The sequence below is a fragment of the Varanus komodoensis genome, unplaced genomic scaffold (assembly GCF_004798865.1).
Source record: "Varanus komodoensis strain SLA01 unplaced genomic scaffold, ASM479886v1 scaffold13_3, whole genome shotgun sequence".
Taxonomy (NCBI): Eukaryota; Metazoa; Chordata; class Lepidosauria; order Squamata; family Varanidae; genus Varanus; species Varanus komodoensis.
Window position 1 is genome coordinate 16,944,324 of NW_025335409.1, and position 13,552 is coordinate 16,957,875.

The 13,552-nt window shown below is 43.5% G+C and overlaps 1 protein-coding gene across 4 annotated transcripts in view; it reads left to right on the plus strand.

Annotated features, from left to right (window-relative positions):
* SEMA3D (semaphorin 3D) overlaps window positions 1–13,552 on the plus strand; it is a 180,419-nt gene that overhangs the window by 81,659 nt on the left and 85,208 nt on the right. For all 4 annotated transcript variants that reach the window (XM_044423327.1, XM_044423325.1, XM_044423328.1 and 1 more), the window contains 2 exons: window positions 3,380–3,499; window positions 7,300–7,393. In XM_044423327.1, coding sequence (XP_044279262.1) covers window positions 3,380–3,499; window positions 7,300–7,393 — 214 coding nt within the window. The remainder of the gene's footprint in view (window positions 1–3,379; window positions 3,500–7,299; window positions 7,394–13,552) is intronic.

Consider the following 13,552-nt stretch of genomic DNA (forward strand, 5'->3'; position numbering starts at 1 on the left):
AATAAAAAGCGTGCGTGTGGGTTCCACTGGGTGATCATTTTCAGTCTGGAGGGCATTCCAGAGTTGGGCCACCGCCATAGAGACAGTTGTTCTGCAGATGTCAAATGAATGCCTATGGAAGGAGTACAAAGAACGGCCTCTTCTGATTATCATACAGCATGGGCAGGTTGATACTTTATTTATTATATGTTAGATCTGTCTGATAACAGCTGAATAACAGATGTTCTCCAGGTGGATTACAAAAGCTAAAATACTACACTGGAGAACAGCTATCCCAACTGCATAGTCCACCTCCTGGTCTGCATCTTGTAGTGCAGATCCCTACACCACAGCTCCCTTTGCAGTTTGCAAAAGTGGGTCAACATTTGAGTAAGGACAGGAAGACTTCTGACCCCCAAATAATAGGAAGACAGTCAGGAGCACTGCTTCTTACTTGGATTCTTTTTAGCTGCTGTCATACCATTTGCAGAGGCAGTAATAAAATCCATGGCTTTGTGTGCTGTCATTCTTCTTCATTCCTCTGTTAGAATAATAGTCTGTCTGGCAGTAGCATTGTTCCAAATGCATTGTTGGGAAGGGGGGGAAAAGATGATAACGGGAGGTCACCATCTTTTCCCCCAGTAATGCCTCTGGAATGATGCTACATCCAGGAACATACGACACTGGAAAATTTGCTGAGCTGAATGGACTTTTGACATGTTTCTGATCCTGTGGCCAAAGGGCAGAACAAGTGGTGGGGAGGACGGTTCCAGCTCCTGCAAAATTGCCCAACATGTTTGCACAAAACTGAGCAGAGTACTTCGTATCTCTTGTGCAAATTGTGCAAACTGGGGCTATTAGATTTGAGCCACTGCTGTTGTTCTGGCAGTTCTGTTACAGTACTGAATATAAGAAGAACGAACTCATCTTCCTTTCATTGTACATGGGCCACCTTGGATTTTCTCACAGTTAATTTCAGATTCATGCAAATTTGGGCCCCCACTCCTCAGTTTGGAGCAGAGGCCTAAATATTGTGCAGATATCCGCTTCTTCTCAAACAACAGCTTGTTTTACCAGTGCAAGTCTTCATGTCCACTCAACACTCACCTGATATAGTCAGCAGCTGTGACAGAATGGAATCCACGGTTGAGAAAATCCACTGTATTTCAGCCCCCTATTAGATTCCACACCCATCACTAGCTACATCCTTTATATAGTGCTTGTAGCTGCAGACAATAGCAAAACTGTTAATTAAACAAAGACCGAAATAGATGGGCTCTGATGCCACTCTCTTTCTCCTACCTGATCAGATTTTTTTTAGATATTTCCCCTGATCCACAAAAGCAGGGGTCTTGTTTCTTCTGTTCGAATCCTCCAATGTCCTTCTCTCTGTTGCCTTCTTCCATTTTTGGGGAGAAGAAACAAACTGGGCTTAGTTCTGCTTCTTGGTATGAGGAGTTTATTTCTTGCTTATTTCAAGTCTATCTTGCCTTTCCTCCAAAACTGGCATTCAAGATGACTAACAGTAATACAATTTAAAGCAAGTTAAAAATAAAATCTTAATTAAATCCTAAAAAACAGATCCATACAAAAATGCAATTAAAAGCACGACAATAGACATGTGGGAGGAATGTGTGGGATGGCTGGGATAATGGAAGTGGCTGATACAGAATGATTGATGCCCAAGAGCCCAACTTGGATAAGGCTTTGCTTTTATTCGCTTTTCTAATGAGTGTGCTATAATGAATTCTCCGCCCCAGCGTGCTAGTGCTACAGCAAAGCTGAATGATGATGCTTCAAGGACGACAGGGACTGGAGCAGAGAGAAAGGGTGGATAGCCAACTGTGGCAACTGTGCACGTGGAAGGATGTTGGGTGAGGGGAAGAAAAGTATTCATTACAGGGTAGAGCTCATAGGTTTCCATCCTTCACCATGAGTCCTTTGAAGTCAATGAGGGATGTAATGTATGTGGATTTTCTAAGTTTTCATCTCTGCCTTTTGAAAAAAAAAAAAAAAGGCCAGTTTCTGCTGGGAATTTGCTGAGCACAGCTTGATCACAGGGTTTTAACAAATGGAGACACTGGAATTAATATTGCAACAATTAGTCAACAGCCGCAGTGATTATAGACCCATGTGGCTGGCTGGCATATATACAGCTCTGTGTACTCTAATAGGCACTCAGAGATCCTGCACTAAGTGATATGCTGTTATGTGAAATCTTTTAATTAGAGACTGCGGGGACAGAACTAGGGCTGTTCTGAAGGCAAAATGCGCAGTATCCTGCCGAGGATCCCATAATCCTCCTTCCATAAGACTGTGCATCATCATCATTAATTATTACTATTATTTATTATAAATGTAACCCACCTTTACATTTGCATTACCTTCTCAAGGTGGATTATAATGTTTTAAAAACATGGACACATAGATTGCAATTTTACACACACGTGTCAGCAGAAGGTAATTTGTTTAAGCACCAAATGCAGACTGGAAATAATGTATCCTTCCTACTTCTTTTTTAAGCTGGCCATGATCAGTCTATACGTATCTCCCTGAGAAAGCCCCATGCTTAGTACTTCTCAGTCCAATAGCTCTTCTGAGTGGACCAGAGACAAGGTCTGTGAAGCTGATCTGAAACCTTGGGCAAGCCATGCAGTTATAAGTGGTCTTTCAGATAATATGAACTGGGCCTGGAAACGAACAGCCAATGTAAATGATGAAGAATATCATCAGGTGTCCAGTAATTTGATCTGGACACCTAGCAGTTGTGCCTCCCTTTTTCCCTTCCTTCACTGCCACCTGCCACACTATTATCCCCTCACCAATACCTGACCCGTACAATAGCTTCGTTTGTGCAACTTGTCAAACCACGATTTGCAAGGATCATAATGGATAGCCGTATCCATGGTTCGAGCATTTGGACGAACAGCTGACAAGGCATTGCTTTGAGCTGTTCAGGTGGTTTTGTTCTCAATCCATGCAAATTTGTATTCTCTCAAATGAGCTCCTGTCCCCTTAATATGACAGTGTTTGCTCAAAAGTGTAGTAGTGGCTGATCCAGTGAATGGCCTGAACAATGGTTTAGAAACCACTTCAAGCTACAGTTCCACTGTCCTTCTCAATCGCATCTCATTTATTTTGTCAATTCAGATGTCAAGCCTCAGCTCAATGTCCTTCACTATGGTATGGTGTGAAAGCTGGGTGCTGTACAGTCATCATCATCATTAATTTTTTAAAATAAGCTTGCAGTCTTAAAAGACTTTGCATGAATTTTCTTCTTTTCTCTTTCTACCTTCCTCAGTAGTGTGTAGCATATTGGCCTGGCCACTGACTTCAGTGTGTGTGTGTCCTTTTCAGTGTTGATGGTGATTAATAATTTCTGCCCTTCTTTCCACAATAGACAGAATGTGCCAACTTTATCAGAGTCCTTCAGCCCTACAACAGGACCCATGTTTATGTCTGCGGTACAGGAGCTTTCCACCCAGTCTGTGGCTATATAGAACTTGGAACGCACAAAGAGGTAATTTAATCCATTCCCAAATGGGGCATGACAAGCAATGGCTTGAACTTTCCCTAGCATTCATCATTCTCCTGAAAAATACAGGCTGTGGCCATATAAAAAACGATCTGACAGCCCTTTATACAAACAACAGGGCAATGTTCAGTTTTTGCCAGTGGTGTAAGAACTCATGTTCTCACATTTTTGATGTGTGCATATTGCACATTGGCAAACCTTTTATGTGCAAACAAGGTGATTAATATGGCTCTACATAGGCTTGCTTTTTGGATGATTAATGTTGTAAAGAGCACATGTTAGCCCAGATGCCTTGCAGGATGATTCCCCAGCAGGGAATAGTAGTATGTAATAAGTATTATAATAGTAATAAGTGAATGGAACCCCACCAGTCCAGTTAAATGGCAGTATGATGCAGTGGGCAGAGTATTCATTTTGGAACATGGCCACTCCAGGGCAAATCCCTGCTTGAGCCATTATTTTCTTTGTATTGTTCTTTGTTCTGTGACTGTCACACAAAATTATATAGCAGCCTTCCCTAACCTGCTGCCCTCCAGATGTCTTGAACCACAACTGCATGGATCCCTGGTGATTGGCCATGCTGGTGGGAGCTGAAGTTCAGTCAAGAACACTTGACTGGGGAAGGCTAGTATTGAAGACAGAAATCAGTAATGTTTGCAGCATTACTGATTGTAGCTTTGCAGCATTACTATAAAGATTATTAATAATAGAGCTAAGTAATGGCCATTGGATTATGAAAATATTGATGCTCATCTGTCCATCTATAGTCAGCACCCCATCAAGGACAAAACAACAGTTGAAAGTAGGGGAGAACAAAGTACTCTTTATGATATTAAAACTGAACATAAGTGTCTTTATGTAACAAGTTTTTTCCTATTTAGTTCTGTATTTCATATGATCACTACCATTTTTTTGGAAATATCAGGCAACACAATCATGTCTTGCTGGAATCCAGACTCTCATCTCCTGTCAGGGAAACAAATCTTTCTGATGTTCTTTGCTTCTTTCTTTCTCTAATGAGCTTTTCATACCTGCTGGTCAGCCTCTGAGACCTGCCAGCTACCTGCGGTCTTATACCACTCCATAGAAAGATAAATGTCTGGCAGATGAACAGAGAGCTTTCATCCTGGTTTAAAAGTATGTCAGTCCCTGTCTCCTGTAGTTCAGCATGATAAGATTAAAAATCTAGGCATGCTGCCATTGAAGGCGATGCCAGATTTCATGGAAGCAGGCTGCTCATAGCATGCAGAGCGAAGGCCATAAGGACTACCCTGCTGAATCAGACCAGTGTTCCATCTGACCAGTTAGCTGGCCAGATGTCTCTGGGAAGCCTGCAAACTGAGTGTGAAGGCAACAGATCCGTTCCATTATCTGGTCACAGCAGCTAGTATTCAAAGGTATACTGCCTTGGAACCTGGAAGTTCTATTTTGCTGCGGCTGCTGCTGCTGTTGTTGTCAGTCCCTGATTTTCCTATCCTCCATGTGCTCTTTCAAGGTGTTTTCTATCTATCTATCTATCACATTTGTATGCTGCCCCATAGTCAGAGGCTCTCTGGGCAGGTCACTGCAATATAAATATATATAAAATGCAGATAAAAATAAATAATGACAACAAACAACCTATGAAATATGGTAAAATTGAAATACAATAGAAATACAACCATATGAATCAGAAACAGGAGGAAAACATGATATAACCAATAAAACAATAAAATAGTAAACCAGCAGCAAAGCAATAGTCCAATCTAAAAACAGATACTAAATTTTAAAAAAAGTCTTAACTTGGCATGGAAAGCAAATAAAGTGGGTGCTAGTCGCTTTAGAAGGGAATTTCAAAGGTGAGGTGAAATGACAGAGCAGTCCCTTTTCCTTACCAATTCCCTCCTTATCTCCTTTGAGGTGAGGAGGGGCAGGGGGAGGATTACGAAGGAGAGCTTCCATTGATGAGTGGTCTGGTAGGGATATATGGATACAGGCATTCCTTTAGATATCCTGGCCCCAAGCCATTTAAGGCTTTATATATTAGCATGAGCACTTTGAATTGGGCCTGCGCAAATTTCCCATTTAGACAAATGGACTGACCACCAACAGAAACTCCATCTTGTCTGGGCTGAGCAGTTTATTGGCCCTCATCCAGTCCATTACTGAGCCAAGGCATTGGTTCAGGACAGTTGCTGCCTCATCTGAGTTAGATGAAAATGAGAGGTCGAGCCGAGTACCATCAGCATACTGATGACGTTTCAGCCCATACCTCTGGATGGCCCTGCCCAGAGTTTTCCTGTAGATGTTAAAGAGCATGGGGAATAGAATGGAGCCCTGTGGAACTCCATGGCACAAATGTCATGACAAGGTGTGACAGTCCCCCAAATCCACCAACTGGAGACAAACAGCCAGATTGGAGTGAAACCACCGCAACCCGCAACCCGCAGTCCAGTCAGCCTCTCCAGAAGGATACCATGGCCAATGGTGTCAAAAACTGCTGAGAGATCCAGCAGAATCAATAGAGTCATGCTGCCGTCTCTCTCCTGGCAGAGGTCATCCCCAGGGCAACCAAGGCAGTTTCTGTTCTGAGCCCAGGCCAAAAGGCCAATTGAAATGGATCTAGATAATCCATTTCCTCCAAGAATGCATGGAGTTGCCTGGCCACAAGGTTTGACCTTGTAGTGATATTTCATCATTTGCTCATCATCATTTCCTTGTTATGGTCATCAGACCTATCCTGATCATGATTGATTATTTATTTGGGGCTAGGTTGAAGAACACTGGAGCCCCTCACAAAATCATATTCAGGGATAGGATTCCTAGGAGCACAGTTACTAAAGCAATACCTCATCAGCATGTAGTCACTCCTTTGTCCAGAAATCGAGTGTTTGCAAGCATTGATGGATGCTGATAGGCTGGGCTTGCTTGCCAGATTCCTCCATGCTGTCCTGTGTAATAGAACTGCAGAGAGGCTGCATAGCCTGTCCTGCCCTGCCCTGCCCTGCCCTGCCCTGTCCTGGTGGGCATCTGCATGCCTTTTAGGGGAAGGAGACTGTGCTTTCACATGTGCTTTGTGGCTGGGTGGGGTGTTTATCTTGGTTCAGAATAAGCCAGATGGATGCTTCTGCTGTCTTCTTGGAGCACATCCCTGGCCAGTTCTGTTCAAGGCAGCCCACAGTAAGCTGTAGGGTGGAGATGAGAAGGTGAGGTCAGCCTTCAGTCTGGCATTCTTGTCTGCCAGTTCAGTCTCAAAGATGGAAATAATCCTTTTTGTACATTGTTCTCTTATATCCCTCAAAGTTTTCCAAGACACAGAAAGATGAAGCTTGTTTTGTGTGGCCAGACTGTGGCTTGGTGAAACAATCAGCTTTGCCCAGCCTAATGTCCTGAGGATGTTTTGAGCGGCAGTTCCCTTCAGCCCCAGCTGATATGCGTGAAGGTTGGTGATGATGAGAGTTGTAGCTCGAAACACATCTGGAGGGCACCTGGTTGGGGAAAACTGCAGTAGGTTTTGTGCTGGGGGTACAGAATTACTCCAAGCAACCTGCCCTCCTTCCTCCCCCGGGGCTGGCTTGAAGGATCAAATTCACCTTTTAGTGTGTTATCCAACCAGCAAACATAAATCTGAAGCGAACATAAATCTGCTCCCAAGAGGGAAATAGAGCTCAGCTATCAAAAACTGCAAAGAAAACCCAAGACTCATAGTTCACTCCACCTCCATTTCATATATGGGCCTTTCTTTCTTAAACGAGACAGTCTCCTGCCTGCCACACTGAGCTAATGAATGCGTCCCTTGTATGCAGGAAACAGCGCTCAGATTTGAAGCTCAGAACTTGGAGTCCGGCAGATTGAAATGTCCTTTTGATCCACAGCAGCCTTTTGCGTCTGTCATGGCAGGTAGGATTTCAGTTCTGGAAGTGATTTCCCACTCAGCATTGCACAAGGCCTTTTCAGAACTGGCGTGTCTGCAGCCTTGAGGTGGAAGTTTGAATCTGTACGTTTAACTCTTGCTTCTGCATATGTGTTGACCAGGCAGCAAGCTGCTGTCTCCGCCTCTGCCTCCACTCCAGCCTGCAACATGGGAATGATGATGCTAACCTGCTTGACAAGGCAGTTGTGTGGGTGTGGTTGTTCTGATCCTGCAAAAACCACAAGGATTTATCTTTAAGCATCAATTTGTGTCCTTGTAATATCTCAGCTGCAAAACTCACTGGGTGACTTTGGGCCAGTCACTGACTCTCAGCCCAACCTACCTCACAGGGTTGTTGTGATGATAAGACTGAGAGGAGGAAAGGGATTATGCAAGCTGCCTTGAGTTCCTTGAAGCACAAGAAAGAGGCTGTACATATAGTAAATAAATAAGTTTTATTTCTTTCTCTTTTCAAGACAGTGAACAAAAAAATATGAAACAAGGGAGATACAGTAAAATATATAGTCAGTAAAATTTTTGTAAGAACACGTTACCCATAAAAATCTCTAAATGCTTGTAATCACATTATAAACTTTCATCTTAGGTCATAACCCCGTAACAGACCACACGCTCTGCAAGCAGCATGTCCCAGATTTAATTTCTGGCGTGTCCAGTTAAGTCATCTTCTGTTAAAATGATCTCTGATAGCAAGGACCACACCAGAGATCCTTGAAGCCTGTTGCCAATCAGAGTTGGCAACTGTGGGCTAGACTGAGGTTCATCAATTTCCTTAAGGTCCATGCCTCTTAAACAGTATAGCATTTTTTCTTAAGTCACTTCACTAAGGATGGATGGATCTATCAATTTCCAATTACGTTAGTTTCACATTTGTGCAATCTTAAATTGGGTTCATCCTGTTATTTTTTCCTTTTACATCTGTTAGTAATTCTTATTAAAGACCACACAAATGTTTGTGCATGTTTTTGTGCACCTTCCTCCAAAAATATGTACGACCAATTTTGCCTTATGTACACATCTTTGATAGCAATTCTCCCCCATGTAATGCACCTTAGTACATTATTTTCGCTAATCTTTGCACTAATACGCACATGCATTTCATCTTGCTGTTTGAATTTTTATATTCATATTAAGTGGAGAAGTGGATCACAAAATTCAAAGAAGTGTTGCCACTGAAGGGGAATTGTGGTTTGATCTACGTATTGGTTCAGGATGTGCAAATTATATTCTCTCTCTCTGATCCCTAACACTGATGCATGTTTTACTTGCATCAGTTGCTTCTACACCACTATGCAAAGTGCACACATGGTGAAGAAATGCATGTTTAGACAGAAAAAGCCCTACAATTCCCAGTATGAGTCTATGGTTCTTGCTGATCTCCTTGTATGCAGGCTGCCATAAAAATGGATGGGACAATATTTATTTTCAGTCCAAGCCTCTCTCTAGAGCTGTGATTTTGTGCCCATGTGGAATTGCTGCTAGCCATTCCTTTCTTGCTAGTGGTGAACTTGTGCGGCATTTCCAGGTCTCACAGAGCATGCTGGCAAGTGCTCCTAGCAGGAGCTTGCTAGGAGCAAATCCCAAATGATAAACATCCCTGCGTGGAGATCAGTAAACAATCCCTCTCTGTGCGTCCACATCCCAAGGGGCTTACAAGTTGGGAATTCATAGACTGAGTGGAAGAGTGAGTTTGTTTTTCTTAAGGCACAATCCTGTACCCATGTAGACAGGAAAACACTGCATGACTCCCCCACTGCCTTGCAGGAGTCCTACAGCTCCAAGCACACCACAGCCAGCCATCCTAGCTGGGTGTGCTGGGGATGGTAGAACTTTTTTCTGTCTAAACAAGCATAGGATTTCACCCTCAGGCATGGAGTAGAAGCACATTATCACTCTGCTTTCCTCCTGCTCTTGAATCAAATTTGGTGGAGTTGGATACTGTCTGTCAAGAAACTAATCTCTTCACTTCAGGACTTATAGGGCCTACCTTTGTTGTGGTTACTGTTTCCTAACCCTTCTTCATTTTTATTTAACTGGCCCATCAAGTTGTGCTTTTCATGTAAGATAAGAAGGAGTCGCCATGACGTTTTTATTTGTGGCAGAAAAGAAGGTATATTAAGTTTCTTTAAAGAATTGGTCACAGTATATTTATAAAAAGAATATGACTAATGTTGAACCTTTATTCTTGGAAAATGAGATTGATGATTCCTAATCCTGACCCTGCCAAGGTCCAAAACTTCCATTATTTGATAAACAATAGAGGTTGTCTGTCTTGGGATGTGCCACTTTTAAATCACAATATGTCATTTTTAAAGGATCTCTTTTAAGAATTCTTGGGAAATTGTTCTATTCTCTCTTTTCTTTGAGCCAAAGGTAATGATTTATTATAGTGTTTAGAAATTTTCTAAGTTACATTGTCCCCTCTGAAATGACACACGGGGAGAGTATTTCAGTGACTGCATTGAGAGATGCACAAGGTATTTATAAGTTAATCACTCTAGTCTTCTTACATTCTGAAATGGCAACCCAGTGTAAATGGCCCTGGGGCTTAATCTGCAAAACTCATGGCTAGGACTTACATAAATGAGGTACTTTTAGGACAATGTGTGGCCAAGCTGGTGAGGTCTACTTTGTGTGTTGTAAGAATTGTGAGGCACACCAGCAAAGGCCAGGTGCAAAATAGGGGCCCGGAAAGTAGCTCCTAATGAGTGGTTTAGTGGATGGGGCCAGTTAATGACTTCATCCTATCACCCACTCCTAGGATAGCTTACAGCATAGCAGAGTTACAGCTGAAAGGTCTACAATTGGCTAGATCAAAGATCTTGTCAAAGCAACCAGAGTCCAAAAGTGAAAATCAGTGAGGCTCAGAAATCCACAATTAGCCTAAGACCACCACACAAACATACACACACACACACATTTTGCAACAGAAACATAGAAACAGAGTGAGTCGGAAGGGTTCTCCTGGGCCATCTAGTCTGACCCCTGGCTCCAGCCGACTCCACTCATGACATGCCTACCATGTGTATGTGCAGCCTGTCCTTAAACAGCCTCACCGTTGGGGCTTCAACCACCTCCCATGGAAGCCCATTCCATACCCTTGGGGTTGTAACTGTCAGGAAGTACTTCCTGGCATCCATCCTAAACCTTGGTTTCCTGAGCTTTGCTCCATTGGAATGTGTCCAGCCCTCTATTGCAGGGGGAAAAAGGTCATGACCCACAACTGTGTGGCACCCGCTCATGTACCTGTATATCACTAACAGGTTCCCTCTGAGTCTCCTCCTCTCAAGGCTGAAAAGACCCAGATCCCTCAGTCTCTCCTCATATGGCTTACCCTGCAAACCAGCCACCATCCTAGTGGCCCTTCGCTGCACTATAGAAATGTTAAGGAACAACTTCTTCCATTACCACTCTTAAAACCTAATGTTCCATTCCACAACTAGGAAACAGTAAAACTTAGAAGTATACAACTTGCCCATCCATCAGGCTAGTAACTGGACATATCACTATAAGTTGCTATTATGAGACAACTTGGGACTCTAAAAGGAGAGACTGATCTGCAGCGAATCCTCCAAAGACTCATCAAGATACCCTGATTTTGATCTAACCCATCTTCAGTCTAAGGCTTCCAAACTGAATAGGAGTATGCAAGATCAACCTTCTCCATGCTTAGTAGGCAGCTGAAGTCATAGGATTATCCAGAAAAGGCAAGAAGACCAAGCTTGTGCTATTTAGACTAAGCCTAGCAGACAAAGCTGTTTCTTCGGTGTTGAGCTCAGCCCTGACCCCTGGCTCCCGATTAAAGTTCTCAGCTTTGGTCCCAGAAGCAGAGAACCTCTTCAGTGGGGTTTTGTATCTGAATTTAAGTTTGGGCTGCTTGTGGTCTTGTGCAAGACCTGGCACCCAATTAGTCAGAACCAGCTGAAATTAAAGCCCTCCACATGACAGGGGCCATTTCATCATAGGCTGCTTTATTATTGTGCAGGACTCATGGTGTGGTTTGCTCAGCTGTTTTCACATCACCACAAGCATCTGGAAAGGGTGGCTTCTGTGCTTTAAAGCTGAAGAGCAACTTTCCACCACCACTTGGAATTGGCGTGACTTAAAGCAGGCTCTGTATTGCAGGGCTGAAGGATAAACTTGGCCCTTGATCTTCAGCTATTTATACATGGACAAGCTGACCAAGAACAAGTGGCAAGGACAAGCTGGACACACTGGTGAATATATGACTTAGAGGGAATGCCCTGAGCAAATGAACTTCTAAGATGCTTGATTTGAGGGCTAGCTCACATGCAACATGCCATGTCAACTCTTTTGTGGTACACACAGGGACCGATGCCACTGGGTACTGGGTTGCGTATGGCTACAGCCTGACACTCTAGTGGCCAGATGAATCTTCCCATCCCAGGAGGGCTTTGAAGACTTGAAGTGTGGTGAGGAGAGGGCTGAAACGAGTGTAGAAGAGGATCAGCAATGTGCCTCCACAGAGAGTGCATGGGGGAGAGTCCCCAGGAGCAATTACCTTCCTTCAACTCCTCAAGTTATAGTCTAGTCCATATCATCTGATTTTGTGCTCCTTCTGCAGAACCACCTGCAACTCAGAAGGATGCCCTTCATTACCATGCCAAGCCTAAGATCTGCAGGAAGTACCCCAGCTTTGCCATAGTACATGCATGGAGAAAGTGGCGTGCCAGTAGTGGAGACCCAGTTGGCAGAGATTTCAAGCCAAATGCAAATGCGGTTTCTTGGGGTGTCCTTCCTGCTGGAGGTTTTTGTTTTTCAAAATGGGCCATTGCTGCATTTTCCCTTAAGCAGTTCTCACAAGAGAAGAGATGTGATCGGGAGACTGTGGAAGGAGCTTCACTGTATAAAAGTGATGCTTAAAAAAAAGAGTTCAGTGTTTCCCCCTGAATCCTGTTTCCACATTGGTCATGAACTGGGATTAGCCAGACTTCCCCAGAATAGAGGGGAACGTTGTCCATCCCTCAAAAAGTAGGTAGGAAATCCCCACTTTTGGTGGAGGCTGAAAACAACAACTTTTTGTATTGGGTATGTGTGTTTGTGGATTTTGGTGCTACCTTTGGGGGTTCTGTTGGTTTTTCACACATCACTGATCCATTCCTCTACAGAGAAGAATAAGATAAGATTTTCCATTCTGTAATGCACCTGGTGTTTTGGAAGAACTTCTAAAACAGGTGCTAATTTAGGATTACATCATTAAATGTAATCCAATCCAATTTCAATGAGGCAATGTGAGATTAATCTTTTCTGCATGACAAGCAACATGGACCAAAATTCCACCTTCTGTTTAATCATTATCTACCTTCAGTAATTCTGGTGGAGGATATGACATCAAGATTGCAGAAGTTCTTTCCAGCTGATGCCAACTTGCTGGTATTTGTTTTTCCATTAAATATGCTTCTCCCTTCACTAGATAAACCTCTTTTGGCTTTGCTTGACATTTCTTCTAACATTTTGCCTGAGTCACAACTCCCAGCTTACTTCTGGAAGGATCACATGAAGGAAGGCTGTTGCGTGAGCAGCCTAAGGAAGGAAAGGGCAGAACTCAGTGATGTAGTGAAGTGGGGGCCTGCAGGGCTGAAGCCCCAGCACTTACTGATTTGTTTTTGTTGCTGTTAGCCACAAAGTCGTGTCCGACTCATCGCAACCCCATGGACAACATTCCTCCAGACCTTCCTGTCCTCCACCATCCCCTGGAGTCTACTTAAGCTCAAACCAACTGCTTCAGTGACTCCTCTGCCGTCCCCTTCTTCTTTTGCCATCTATTGTTCCCAGCATTAGGCTCTTCTCCAGGGAGTCCTTCCTTCTCATTAGGTGGCTAAAGTATTTGAGTTTCATCTTCAGTATCTGGCCTTCTAAACAGCAGTCAGGGTTGATCTCCTCAAGGACTGACCGGTTTGAGCGCCTTGCTGTTCAAGGGACTCTCAGGAGTCTCCTCCAGCACCACAACTCAAAGGCCTCAATTCTTCGGCGCTCAGCCTTCCTTATGGTCCAGCTTTCACAGCCATACATTGCAACTGGGAAAACCATAGCCTTGACTATACGCACTTTTGTTGGCAGGGTGATGTCTCTGCTTTTTAGTATGCTGTCTAGATTTGCCATCGCTT